This window comes from Poromitra crassiceps, assembly GCF_964638095.1.
Source record: "Poromitra crassiceps genome assembly, chromosome: 12".
Classification (NCBI taxonomy): Eukaryota; Metazoa; Chordata; class Actinopteri; order Beryciformes; family Melamphaidae; genus Poromitra; species Poromitra crassiceps.
Genome location: NC_139632.1, coordinates 35,662,964 through 35,676,054, shown reverse-complemented (window position 1 = coordinate 35,676,054; position 13,091 = coordinate 35,662,964). Strand labels below are relative to the sequence as shown.

Below are 13,091 nucleotides of genomic sequence, written 5' to 3'. Positions count from 1 at the left end.
AGACTACCTCTGATTGGCTGTCATGGTTCTGTGCTGTTGTGCCATTGGCGCAACCTGCGATTTCTCAGGCCAAAATGGCGGGGTCGCGTCTGTCAAAAAAATATTAGATTTCGACTCTTGGCTTGACAATGCTGCTGCTGTGGTCCCTTTAAGTCCAGTCTCCCGCGTTCCAATTTTACCGGAAATGGAAAGCTTTCTTTTCTCTATTTAAGCGCGCCAACAAAGCCGAGTCGATTCTCGTCTTGTGTCTGTCCCTCTCATTCAATGCACGCTAGCCCAACTAATCTGTCCACTCTGCCGCACGCTAGCCTGCTATTGCTAATAACATGCCAGAGGAAACATCAGCTGCTGCCTCAAGTTCTGCAAGGTAAGATACATTTTGTAGTCTGTGACTGGAATCACCACGGCTGTAGCTACATAGCTGACGAGCAGCACTGCTGCTAACTAGCCTCTGGCTAGATAAAGCGGCTAACGTTAGCAACAATGCTTTGATTATGTTGGCTTGACAACTAACGCTAACGAGGTTAGGCTAACGTGCAGCTATCATTGATTATTAAAGTGTCCGAATGGTTGGTGATGCTGATTTCGCCTACTAACGTTAATGTTACTATACCCTGCCTTTATGCTAGCTGGCTAACTATCTTAGATTGCCAACTGATGTAACGTTAAATGCACAGTAAGTAAAGGCGGACGTATACTAGGTGAGTCAACGGTTGTCAGCAAGTTATGTTTGTAACCAACTTGTCGCAAATTTTCTGCCTGGAAGTCAAGCCAGTGTCTGTACCGAGTAAAATAAGTTGGATGTTCCTTGATTATTTTCAGTATGGAACAGAAGCCGTGCTCATCAGCAGCAGCTGCTGGAGACAGGTGAGTAACGTTACTGTTTCATGTGTGGGACGTGATGGTAATGATGTTCACCTCGTCTTGCCTTTCAACTAACTCTCAGTTCATAAACCCTGCTACTAGTAGGGCTGTGCAATTAATCGAATTTTAATAGCAATTACAATTTTGGCTTCCCACAATTATGAAAACAAGATAATCGAAATAAAACTATTATTTTGGATACATTTATTTTAGTTAGCCTATTTATTTATATTGTTTTACCTTTATTTCCATGTAACTTTGTTTTTCAGTTTGGTTATGTTGGTTAAAAGAAATCCAGTACTGTATTAAAAATACAACTTTTTCAAGTTCAATAAATGTCTGATGTTGCAAAAAAATATGAATCCCATTGAATAATCGTGATCTCAATATCAGTCAAAATAATCATCATTATGATTTTTGCCATAATCGAGCAGCCCTACTACGTAGGATACACCTGGCCGAGTCATTGTGGTAGGTGTTGAAAAATGCACGCATGTGCCCTGCTATTGTTTGTGTTCTGCAGCTCTGTTGACGTCATGGAGGAGGCAAATAAACTGATCGGCGCAGGGAACCGCCATATGGTGATGGGAGACGTGATTTCTGCTGTCAACGTCTTCCAGGAGGCTTGTGGAATGCTGTGAGTACTGGTGGAGAAAGAGCGGACATTGATTCAGCTATGAGAGGAGGAGACTTTAACCCATTGATACCTGATGCAGCATTTGCTGACCGCGAACTGCGTCATACACGGTTCGCGGTCTTAAAGGGATACACACACAAATGCTGCATCAGGTATCAATGGGGAGTATAGATATGATCAAAATGGTCATGCCAGTGTTGTAGTCAAAGTCACTATATCTAGAGTCCAGAGTGATTTTGTGGCTGCCCTAGTATCTGTCACCTTCTTCATTCTCCATGAGTTTGTTTGTATCCCTGGTCTTGATTCCCTAGTTTTTGAGTCCACACCACCAACGAAGAGTCAGTCAAGTCCCCATTACCTGAGTCCCAAGTCCAGAGTTAGCCTACTGAGCGTGAATCTGCATGTAGGTGCAACACGCATGCCTGCCCTGGCACAAAATTGTATATCTTATGCCAAATGACTAGGGCCTAATTAGAAAAAAAGTATTTTATCAATTAGCATCAGAGTCCTCGTCTCCAACTTCAGAGTCCAAATGCATGAATGCTGGAGACTCGAGCCGAGTGCTCAAATCAAAGTTGTGTCTCGAGTCCTGAAAATGTGTCCAGGACTCTTTGACTCGGGTTGAGGCGGACTCGAGTAGAAGACAGTCATGCTCATTGAGTGGATGTGTATTCTTCGACACATTTTCTGAAGTTTTGTTGTGTCAATTTATAATTTTTTGGATTAATGCTGTGTGATGAGGTTGCCTCGTGTAGTTTTTTTCCTACTTGCATTTAAGAGAATGAGAAAATATTCAAACCAACAGACTGCCACTTCTTTCTTAATGTCTACCAGGGCAGCAAAGTATGGGGACACTGCAGATGAGTGTGGTGAGGCCTTCTTCCTGTGTGGGAAGTCCCTGCTGGAGCTTGCCAGGTTTGTTCACTACACTCAACTCCCTGTGGAATACGTTTTGTCAGCAAATCAACAATCCTGCTGGTCATCCTTAGCACTGTAGGCAATAATCCTGCTGGTCATCCTTAGCACTGTAGGCAATAATCCTGCTGGTCATCCTCAGCACTGTAGGCAATTGAGAAAATATTTTAGCTGCTAATTTGCCAAAATGTCAAAAAAATGGGGGGCATGTACAACATTTTGGGGCCAGTTAAAAAAACGTAGTTGGCGCATAAATTTGCTAACGTGTAGTGTGTGAGCACTGTGTGTGAGGGTTCTTCGTCTTCTGGCAACCAGCTTGCAGGTGTGGCGTGTGTGTGTGTAAGAGATGTAAATTAAATGATTCGAATGAAAAATAAAATGACTTAAATCTTGGGGCCATTTTGGTGCCTTGATCATGGATTTTAGGAGGATTCTGACATTTCTCGGGACATTTTTCCCCTTACCCCAGGCTAGATTCCTATTATTAACTAACTGTTCTACCTTACTGCTGGAAAATGAGCAACAAGTGTGAACCCAGTGAAACTTGTTTCAAGCCCCCATGGCAGCAAGCACCTGCTGAAGTGGCCTGTTCTAACACTGAATCCCTCCCGGGTCCACGGGTGTTGATCTGTAGCTGACTGACCTCCCTGTGAATTTTCCCACAGCCATCAAAGCATTAAAGCAGGGTGGTTTTGAAATCGGACACCAATACTTGACTGAAGTCTGGCACATGTAGCTTCATGTTTGCCATAGTTGGCTAGTCGGCCTTACTTTTTGCACCCCCCCCCCCCCAGTGTGGTATTTTCTAGATGTAAACCTCCTTTCAACCCTGGGGCGTCCGGGTAGTATAGCGGTAGATTCCCTGCCTACGAACACGAGGGTCCCAGGTTCGCACCCCCGCGTTACCTCCGGCTTGGTCGGGCGTCCGTACAGACACGATTGGCTGTGCCTGTAGGTGGGAAGCCGGCTTGGCGGTATGTGTCCTGCTCGCTGCACTAGCGCCTCCTCTTAAGTCGGTTGGGGCGCCTGGTCGGGGCGGAAGGGAACTGGTGGGAATAGCGTGATCCTCCACGTGCTACGTCCTGCCGGTGAAGCTCCCCGCTGTCGGGTGAAAAGAAGCGGCTGGCAGCCTGGTGCTAGTCTCAGCCCTGTTAATTCACGCTTTGTCTCCAGTTTTTGTATATTGTCCTTTTTCTCCTTTGCCTGGAGCCCTACTCCCATGTGCTGTGTCCCTGTTTAGGTTGGTTGACCCTCTGTTGTTTTTGTTAGGATGGAGAACACTGTTCTTGGGAATGCTCTGGAGGGAGTCCCAGAAGAAGAGGAAGATGAGGACAAAGCTGACAACCCAAACATTGAGAGTGCCAACAATCTGGATGGTCAGTATCTTACTTTGAAGTATCTCCTATTATTTTTTTCCCTCACTAGGAAAGGGAAAAATGGCAGTCACCATTCTGTTAGAAGTGTGGAGAGAAAAAAATCTTAGTTTTAGGGACATCTTTTCACGTTCGAGTTGTCGACACAATTCAGAGGAGTTGGAAGCTATCTGACTTCTGGCAATGCCCCACCGTAGTTACTGTTTGCTAGAAACAGCCACTGAAATAATTTTCCTCACATGCCTTCTCTGGTGCAGCGGAAACCAGGGATGAGCTCCGAAGGCAGGTGTGTGACGCGATGGCTGAAGGGCAGGAAAAGCCCGAGGCGGCAGCCTCTGAGCTAGAGTGCAAAGATGGAGGAGAGAACGACACTGAGGTGAAAATGGAAACTGCTGTAACGGAGTCCCCGGTCAAAGATGCTCCGGGGAAACCTGACACCGATGCGACAGGATCTGCGAGAAGTCCAGGCTCTCCTGTGAAGGCGGACGAGACACCTTCAGTCCAGGAGGCTGCTGTGAAGACCCCAGGCTCTCCTGTGAAGGCGGACAAGATGCCTTCAGTCCAGGAGGCTGCTGTGAAGACCCCAGGCTCTCCTGTGAAGGCGGACAACATGCCTTCACTCCAGGAGGCTGCTGTGAAGATGGACAAGACGCCTTCAGTCCAGGAGGCTGCCGTGAAGACCCCAGGCTCTCCTGTGAAGATGGACGAGACACCTTCAGTCCAGGAGGCTGCTGTGAAGAGTCCAGGTTCTCCTGTGAAGGGGGACAAGACACCTTCAGTCCAGGAGGCTGCTGTGAAGACCCCAGGCTCTCCTGTGAAGATGGACGAGACACCTTCAGTCCAGGAGGCTGCTGTGAAGAGTCCAGGCTCTCCTGTGAGGGGGGACAAGACACCTTCAGTCCAGGAGGCTGCTGTGAAGATCCCAGGCTCTCCTGTGAAGATGGATGAGACACCTTCAGTCCAGGAGGCTGCTGTGAAGAGTCCAGGTTCTCCTGTGAAGGGGGATCAGACACCTTCAGTCCAGGAGGCTGCTGTGAAGACCCCAGGCTCTCCTGTGAAGATGGACGAGACACCTTCAGTCCAGGAGGCTGCCACGAAGACCTCAAGCGCTCCTGTGAAGATGGACGAGACACCTTCAGTCCAGGAGGCTGCCGTGAAGAGTCCAGGCTCTCCTCGACCTGTCAATGGAGTGGAAGTTCCTACCGAGTCTCCAACCGTGCGGGCTTCTCCTCAAAAGGAAGCAGTGACCAAGAACAAGGTGACTGGTGCTGAAGCACAGTCGAATGGCGGACCGACTGGAGGTGGGGTCGAGGCTAAGCTGGAAGAAGCTGGAGACGAGGCTTCCAAGCCAGAGGCTGACCAGGACGCTGAGATGGAGGAAGACCAGGGTGCTGAGGAGGAAGGAGAGGGCAGTACATCTTTGGATACAGAGCACTGTTTGGTTGGAGCACTTAAAGGGGACACGGGTGATTTTATAGCAGAGGTGAAAGTAACGCGCACTAGAGCCACGTATTAAAGGATAATCCTTGGTTTTTCAAACTTGGCTTTATTTTCTTCCATCACGATGATTCTGTCCACTATTTCATCCCTACACTGTAGAACTTGATGTTCCTTCACTTCTCTGGAAGTAGGGATGCACCGATATGAAAATTTTGGCCGATGCCGATAACCGATATTAACATTGCTGTTATGGCCGATAACCGATATTTACCGATGTCGATATGATCTGTATAAAAACACATATAAAATGTTGTACATACTGAAAAACACATGTAAACACTGAATTTGAAAAAGTAATGCATTTCTTTATTTCAAAAACATTTGTAAAAGCCCATAAATCATAGATTTACTGCATTATTTCATCTCAATGTGAAGAATTTGGCTGATACCGATAACCGATATTAACATTGTAACATCGGACCGATACCGATATGTTAAAAAATGACTAACATCGGCCGATACCGATATGATTGCCGATATATCGTGCATCCCTATCTGGAAGCACTGCTGTTCCTACTTCTCAATTTGAAATGGGCCATAAACTATCTACAGCAAATCCTATCTTTTCTAAGCCTTAGAAAGGTAAACCAGTTTTGTATAAGGCCCTGCTTTAAAATAACTAGATTTATCCTAACTGCACATTAGGGGGAACCTTTTCTTCAGTTTGACATGTGTCTTGAATCTGCTCTTAGCATCCAGTTAGTGGTAATTAACCGTCTTTCCCTGTCTAATTGTTCTTTTGGCTTCCTCAGAGGATGCCGATGACGATGAGGATGGAGATGAAACTGCTGAAGATAAGGTGGGTCCCCACACATGGTAACTTCTCAGCTGTATGAGTTACATGGGAAGAGGTGCACCTTGACATGCCGTCCTGTCCTTGCAGGAAGAGGAGGAAGTTGGAAACTTGCAGTTGGCATGGGAGATGCTGGAGGTAGCTAAAGTCATCTACAAAAGGTAAAGGCAACATGGCTAAATTAAGACTTGTATTGGGGTAGAAGTCCATAGACAAGTTGTGATCATTTTAAAGATGATACTGATTCTGCCAGCCAAAACCTGGTCATCTGTTTAGTCTAGGCATAGTCATTGGAACAGTCGGAAGGGGCCCTGCTTGAACATCCAAGGCGGTGTACTGGCTTATGCAGGGTTTAAAAGATCTGGTTTGATATGGTCCTAAACTTAACTGTTGTGATGCAAAACATCTGAGCCAAGTGCTCAGGCGTACTTGCTAATTTTGTAAGTGCTTTCAGAAACCAGTCTCAATCCTGGATGGCATTCAAGGAATTAGTGTCTTTTGAACTTTGACAGATATGTAGTTTGTGTAGAAGTGCTGTATTATGTATTAATAGTTTCTCTTTTTGCTGATTCCATGCATGAAGAAAGGAGAGCAAGGAAGATCAGCTGATGGCAGCCCAGACATACCTGAAACTTGGAGAAGTCAGCGCTGAATCTGGTAACGTTATAATGTCCTGCTGAGCACGCTACAGACGCATGGTACTCTTAACATATCGTTGACATGGTACACTGACATTATTCATGGACTAACTTGATTATATGCAGGGATGCAAATTGGGAACCTAAGGCAGTAGTCGGAGCAGTTTAGCAACTTTGTCCACTTTGATTGCCCACCATTTCATGCTCACTCACTACTTTTGATCATGAATGTCTTCAAATCTTACCAGCCTTTTTTTCTTGTCTCTTTCGCCAGGTAACTATCCCCAGGCACTGGAAGACTTCCAGGAGTGCCTCTCCCTGCAGCTGAAGCACCTGCCTGCCCACAGCCGTCTGCTGGCAGAGAGCCACTACCACGTGGGCACTACCCTGTGCTACATGGATCAGTACAGCCAGGCCATCCAGCACTACAACAGCTCCGTCAAGGTCATCGAGAACCGCCTGGGTAGGACTCTATTCACCCCATGTAGCAGCCGCGCCCACTTGACCCGTTTGTGTTACGACTTCCTGTCTTCAAAATGCCGGCTGCTTTACCTGCTCAAACCAGAGATCGTCTCTCTGGGTCAAAGCTAGTGACTCACTGGAAAGCAGGCTGCTGGGATAAGTTCTGCCACAGGAAGTGTAAATGCAATGGGTTCCGTTTGTGTCTTTACACTTCCTGTTTAGTCTCTCAAGCCAGACTGTCTCTTCTACATGAGGTGAATAGGCTTTTCCTTGTTCTCCAAAAATCCCAGGTTTTCAGAACTGTCACCACGTTGCTCCTGACTTGCCTAACATGTCTTTCTTAAGTCCTGCCTTGGTGTTTATAAAACTAAATAAGCCTGGTGACTGACAGAAAAAGGGTGAAGGTATCTAAAAATCATATTCACGATTGTTTTGACTGATCATGAGATCCCGATTATTTTAACGCGATTTTTAAATTTGGAAACGTCGTACATTTATGGACTTGGAAAAAACATGTCTCTTTAATACTGGATTTCTTTGAAATTGTAATATAATTTGAACTGGAAAGAAGAAAAAAATAAGTAATTTATTTGAGATTAAAATGTGATTACCGTAAATTCCGGACTATAAGCCGCACCGGTGTATAAGCCGCACCTGCAAAGTTGACAATTTTTTTCTTATATAAGCCGCACCGGACTATAAGCCGCGGGTGTTTTAATGGCTTTTTTTTTTTTTTTTTTTTTTTTTTTTGTGTTTTAATGTTTAATTACCATATGTAAGGGTTCATGCACAGAGGGGATTGTCGGGAAAGAGATGGCTGTTTGAGGAAGCTCCCATTTATTAACATTTCAACAAAACAACATAACACAACACCACCTGTGTTGTTATTTACAGTGCACACAGTGTCATACAGTGTCATACAGTGTGGTGAAAAGAGGGCAAGAGAGGAAATTAAAACAGAAGTGGATTTATAGTTAGAAAGAGTGCTAAAAAGAGAGATTTTTTTTTTTTTTTTTTTTTTTTTTTTTTTTTTTAAATCCATAGATAAGCCGCACCGTTATATAAGCCGCAGGGGCCAAAAAAGCCCAAAAAACGGGAAAAAAGGTGCGGCTTATAGTCCGGAATTTACGGTAATTGCACCCAGCCCTAATTGCTTGTGCTGTACATTTGAGATGGCTTGACTTATCATCAGACAACCACTACTTGAGCATCTCTGCCTTCTCATGCCAGAAGATCATTCCTGTTTATTGGGAAACTCTCGCCACCATAACTTAAACATCAATTATAAACTGCTCAGTCTTGCTTTTCATTATGATTTGACTGTTGCGACGTCGTTTTTTCCCCCCTGGTCATAATCCCGTCCATTCTGTGTAGTCGTGCTGCAGAAGGTGATCGAGGCAGCAGAGGGCGCTGACGGCGCAGCAGAAGAGAGGGGTGAGATGGAGGAGTTGAAACAGCTCCTGCCTGACATCAAGGAGAAGGTGGAGGATGCGAAGGAGAGCCAGAGGACCGGCAGCACCGCCTCCCAGGCCATCCAGCAGACACTGGTGGGTACATGCCACGGCAAGGAACGCTACAAATAAGAAACTTGTGTTGGGGCTGTTTTCAATGCAGAGCGCTAACGTGGCTACGGCCCAAACACACCAGACGGCGGCCTATCCTACGCAGAAGGCGAGGCGTCTGGTCTTATTTTTCATGCGCGTCGTGAGCACTATGCGAGCAGCCAGGCATGAAGTCAATACAAGTTGTGATCGGCGTGGTGCAAAACGGAGCAAGGCCTTGGAACAAAACGGTGCTTCTGGTGTAGCGCGGCACTCGAGCTGACGGGACGCTTCCGTGACCCGCTGCTTCAGAGTTGCTTCTGGCGTGAACCAAGCATTACTGATGTTGAAAGCTGCTTCCTAGTAAAAAAAAAAAAAAAAGGTCGACAGAAGGCAGTAAATTGATGCACCCTCTGCTCCTAATGGACTACTTGCACAACTCCACTACTTCCTGAAATGAGTAGGGCATCTTGGTTTCCTGTCCTACACTATTGGATGAACTGATTAATGTCGGGTGTGCCTGACTGCTGAGGTCACAACAACCGTGATCAGGCACACCTGACATTAATCAGTTCATCCAATAGTGTAGGACAGGAAACCAAGATGCCCTACCCATTTCAGGAAGTAGTGGAGTTGTGCAAGTAGTCTTATTGACCTTGACTGATCTCCTCCAGGGCGGAGCTTCTACCTCATCGGCATTCCCAGGTGCGAACGGGGGCCCTTCCTCATCGGCATTCCCAGGTGCAAACGGGGGCCCTTCCTCATCGGCATTTGCAACAGCCAGTCAGGTAATAATGCAGTCAGTCCTCCAACCTTGGCATTTATAAGCAGGTCCTATTTATTTTTTTTGCTATAAGAAATGTATACCCCATCCCCCCAGTAACTCAAACAATCTTAATCACATTTGTATCTACCGTTTCAGATCCCAGTAAGATCTCACAGCGCCCCGAATTCCAAAGCCGTCTCAGACATTTCCCACCTGGTCAGGAAAAAGGTGAGGCCTGCCCCCCCTCCTCTCCTCCCCTCCTCTCCTCTAACTGGTCTTATGTCTTCTTCAGCGAGACTTGCTGTCACTTGGAAACCCACACAGACTCCTGTGACACACTTCATCGCTCTTATATCTCTTTAAAACACAGATGATTCTGAGACTTGAGACTTTTTTTTTTTTTCGAGCAAAAGAAAAGCTCAAGGGTCTCATTTATCAATGTGCCTAGAATCCCGACGACTATGACTAACTTGTCCAGTGACTGTCTACTACGCCATCCAATCTAGTGTCGTTTTGCAAAGGTATTCCACGTAGTGATGTTAAAAAAAAAGAAAAACTAAAAAAACATAACTGGTACCCACACCTGCTGCAGGCAATGACCCCATTATCAATCAGTCCCAACTGGGACATTCTGCATGTCGCCCCGCCCCAATCCAACCATAAATGTTCAATGTCAATTAACTAATTAAATTAACTCTTATAGAGCCTTATTATTAATTGACCAGGTACATTGCATGCAGGTGTGCGTGCAGTCACTGGATTGCTTAGTCCTTCTTTTAGTTAATCTTTAGTAGGCATCCTAAGCACAGTTTAATAAATGAGAACCCAGATCTGTTGGGAGGAATCCATAATAAGATTGTGTGACCCTCCAGTCTGTATGATCGTCTGATCTCCCCCTCTTAATGTTGCATGGCCTGCTTTCTTTTTGCTTGCTTTAGGGATAAGCCCACATGTGGGTGCTTCCCTGCAAATAGCCTTGTCGTAGCAAATAGCCTTGTAGCTGTCAATCTTCTGCCGTTTCATTTCTGCTTTGTGTGACCTGTGGGTTTAAGTGTAGTAGTGATGTTTGTAGTGGTCTGCTGATTGTGTTGTGGTAGAAGCTGCTGTGAGAAATTACGCTTTGACATTGGCCGATTAGGTTCTGTGCATGATGGAATATTTAGTAGATGACTATATATATATATATATATATATATATATTCGACGTCACCTACTTGGAATACAATATGTGCAGAATCTTTCAGCCAGTGTTATTTGTATTGTTTCTACACAGAGGAAACCAGAGGAGGAGAGCCCAGTAAAGGACACTGATGCTAAGAAAGCCAAACAGGAAGCCACAGTTAATGGCAGCGGCAATGGAGTCCAGGAGAAAGAGACGCAGGAGGCGAGTGATAGGCTTAATTATGTACCGACAGGTTCACAGGGCCAGTGCTGCAACAAGTGATCTGAATGGGGGATGACGTTTGACCTTGGTGGGTTTAACAAGTTACTTCCTTGAATATGGCTTCTGGCAGAGTTCAAATAGTCCTTTCCCGGTTCACATCTGTCTCGGGAGGTTTGCTAGTTGTTATCTTGGCCCCCCACAACATGTGGAGTGGTACCCTGTTCAGACAGGAGGAGGAGGCATAGGCTTCAATTTCATTAGCCGTTTGCTACATCTTTAGATGGATGGTGCAGACTTATTAGAGACGTCGGTGTAAGACGGACCTCCCACGGGTCCTTGAAATACTTGAAAGTTTGTGAATTTGAGAGAGAAAAATCCCAAGGCCTTGAAAGTGATTGAAAATAGACCCGAAAGTGCTTGGATTTATATATTTTATGCAAGAATAGAAATTGGAAGAAGCTATTTTGATTCCTTTTGACAAGAGTAAATGGGATACGTTCTGCTGTCTGCCATCACTGTGGCACAGCACAGTTGAGACGCATCATCCATTCAAGCCTCTCTTTGTAATAGTTTTGAGTCTGTGAGCTTCTGTAAAGCTGCGAGTTCTCATCAGATTCTCAGTGTTGTGGCTCAAACTCTGCCATGTCCATGGCTCCTTGAATTTGAGCTAATTGAGCCCGGAAAGTCGTTAAAATCATTGAATTTGATGTTCTAACGAGGTGTGGGAACCCTGGTAAGAGCTCTTCCCAGTGCCATACAGGGGTACAATCCCAAATGACCCGGATGCCAAATAATCCGTGTAGATGACACAGGGATTGTTTTTTTTTAAATCAGATTTGATTGTTGTTTTTGGTCTGATGGCGATTTGTCTTTTGTCTCCTGCAGCCTGCCGATGCGTCGGCCTCTGTGACTTCAGCGTGACGGCTCTTCTCACCTCCTGATCTTCAAACCAGCACAGCATGGCTGGCTGTCAGCCCCTCAACACATTTGTTTTTGTAAATATAAGATCCATTTTCACAGATTTGTCTGTTCCGTTTTTGTATAATTGTAGTAAAAAAAATAAAGGATTTTGCAGATGTAAAGTGTTTGTATCACTGAATTTGTTTACATTGTCATTTAGCACAGTGGGGTGCAGGGACCCCCAGCAAAAAAGGGGATAGTGTATTTTCACTAATGCCATCGATAAGTAACACAATGACAGAATGTATGACTTTTGCTCATGGGTTTCATACACTTTCTGTAATAAAACTTTGAAAAGCAAAATCAGATGTGGAACCTGGGACAAAATCTTGTGAGTGAGGGGTCTGTGGTCTAAATCTTGTCAGTTTAGGGGTCTTTGATGTGAAGAACCACTGATTTAGCAGACTTTTGTCCAAGTGACGGTACATTTGTCAACAGTAGTTTCATCAATAGAGTTTACCAGCTAAACCTTTTAATATATATATATATACTATATACAGTGGAATCCACTTATATTGATCAAAAAGCTTTGTCCCGAATCATTCCTATACACATGCTGTTTAAATAATTTGCTTATAGTGATCATTTTGGGCCTTGTCCCACCTGAGAACAATGGAAACAATGTTTAAAACTACAGTACTTTTTTATTTTTTACTTGGAAAGTGCCAAAAATGAACTAACGAGATACAGCAGCGATACTCAGTGCATGTGTCTGTATGGAGAGATCACAGCATCTGTCAGTCTATGGAGACATGGTGGCATCTATGCGAGACCACTGTTTGAAACAGCTGGAGGCTTAACTTACTGCACGTATTTTTAAAGTCTAACAGCTGTTTCATTACTTTATGTACTGTATTCATGTAATATACAAATGTCAAGTTAGATGGTAAGCTGCATGATGCATTACATTACGTCATTTAGCAGACGCTTTTGTCCAAAGCGACTTACAATATCACAATTTGTCAACGGTACAGAAACCACTATGCAACACAATGACAGCTAAGATATTTTGATAGACTAGCACCATGTAGGAAGTAGTTTGAGAAGGAATAAGTAACATGTAGGTTTGAGAGTTTTTTTTTTAAAAGATGTTCAAGAAAGGCCCAGATGTAGCCTGAAAAGGTTGAGTTTTCAGTCTCCGCCAAAAGATTGGCAGTGATTCGGCCGTTCTGACCGAAGGGGGGAGCTCATTCCACCATTGTGGGGCCAGGGACGAGAAGAATCTGGTGGTTCACTGTATCAAAAGCTGCAGACAAGT

At 44.8% G+C, this 13,091-nt stretch overlaps 1 protein-coding gene across 2 annotated transcripts; it reads left to right on the top strand.

Annotated features, from left to right (window-relative positions):
* Positions 1-225: 225 nt before the first annotated feature.
* Positions 226-11,949, top strand: nasp (nuclear autoantigenic sperm protein (histone-binding)). 2 transcript variants are annotated; one of them, XM_083647437.1, is made up of 14 exons: positions 226-367; positions 823-867; positions 1,388-1,501; positions 2,336-2,416; positions 3,686-3,792; positions 6,042-6,088; positions 6,173-6,243; positions 6,666-6,739; positions 6,995-7,183; positions 8,557-8,729; positions 9,398-9,511; positions 9,646-9,717; positions 10,763-10,873; positions 11,759-11,949. In XM_083647437.1, the coding sequence occupies exons 1-14, from the start codon at positions 327-329 to the stop codon at positions 11,792-11,794; spliced, it is 1,275 nt and encodes a 424-aa protein (XP_083503563.1). In that variant the 5' UTR covers positions 226-326; the 3' UTR covers positions 11,795-11,949. The 2 variants fall into 2 exon arrangements, with proteins under 2 accessions (XP_083503563.1, XP_083503564.1); XM_083647438.1 differs by lacking the exon at positions 10,763-10,873.
* Positions 11,950-13,091: the final 1,142 nt, after the last annotated feature.

Bases quoted from the DNA above. Each gene is read 5' to 3' on its own strand.
- nasp (XM_083647437.1), top strand. From the start codon at position 327: ATGCCAGAGGAAACATCAGCTGCTGCCTCAAGTTCTGCAAG. The intron at 8,730-9,397 runs GTGGGTACATGC...GATCTCCTCCAG, and splicing joins AGGCCATCCAGCAGACACTG to GGCGGAGCTTCTACCTCATC. The intron at 9,512-9,645 runs GTAATAATGCAG...CTACCGTTTCAG, and splicing joins CATTTGCAACAGCCAGTCAG to ATCCCAGTAAGATCTCACAG.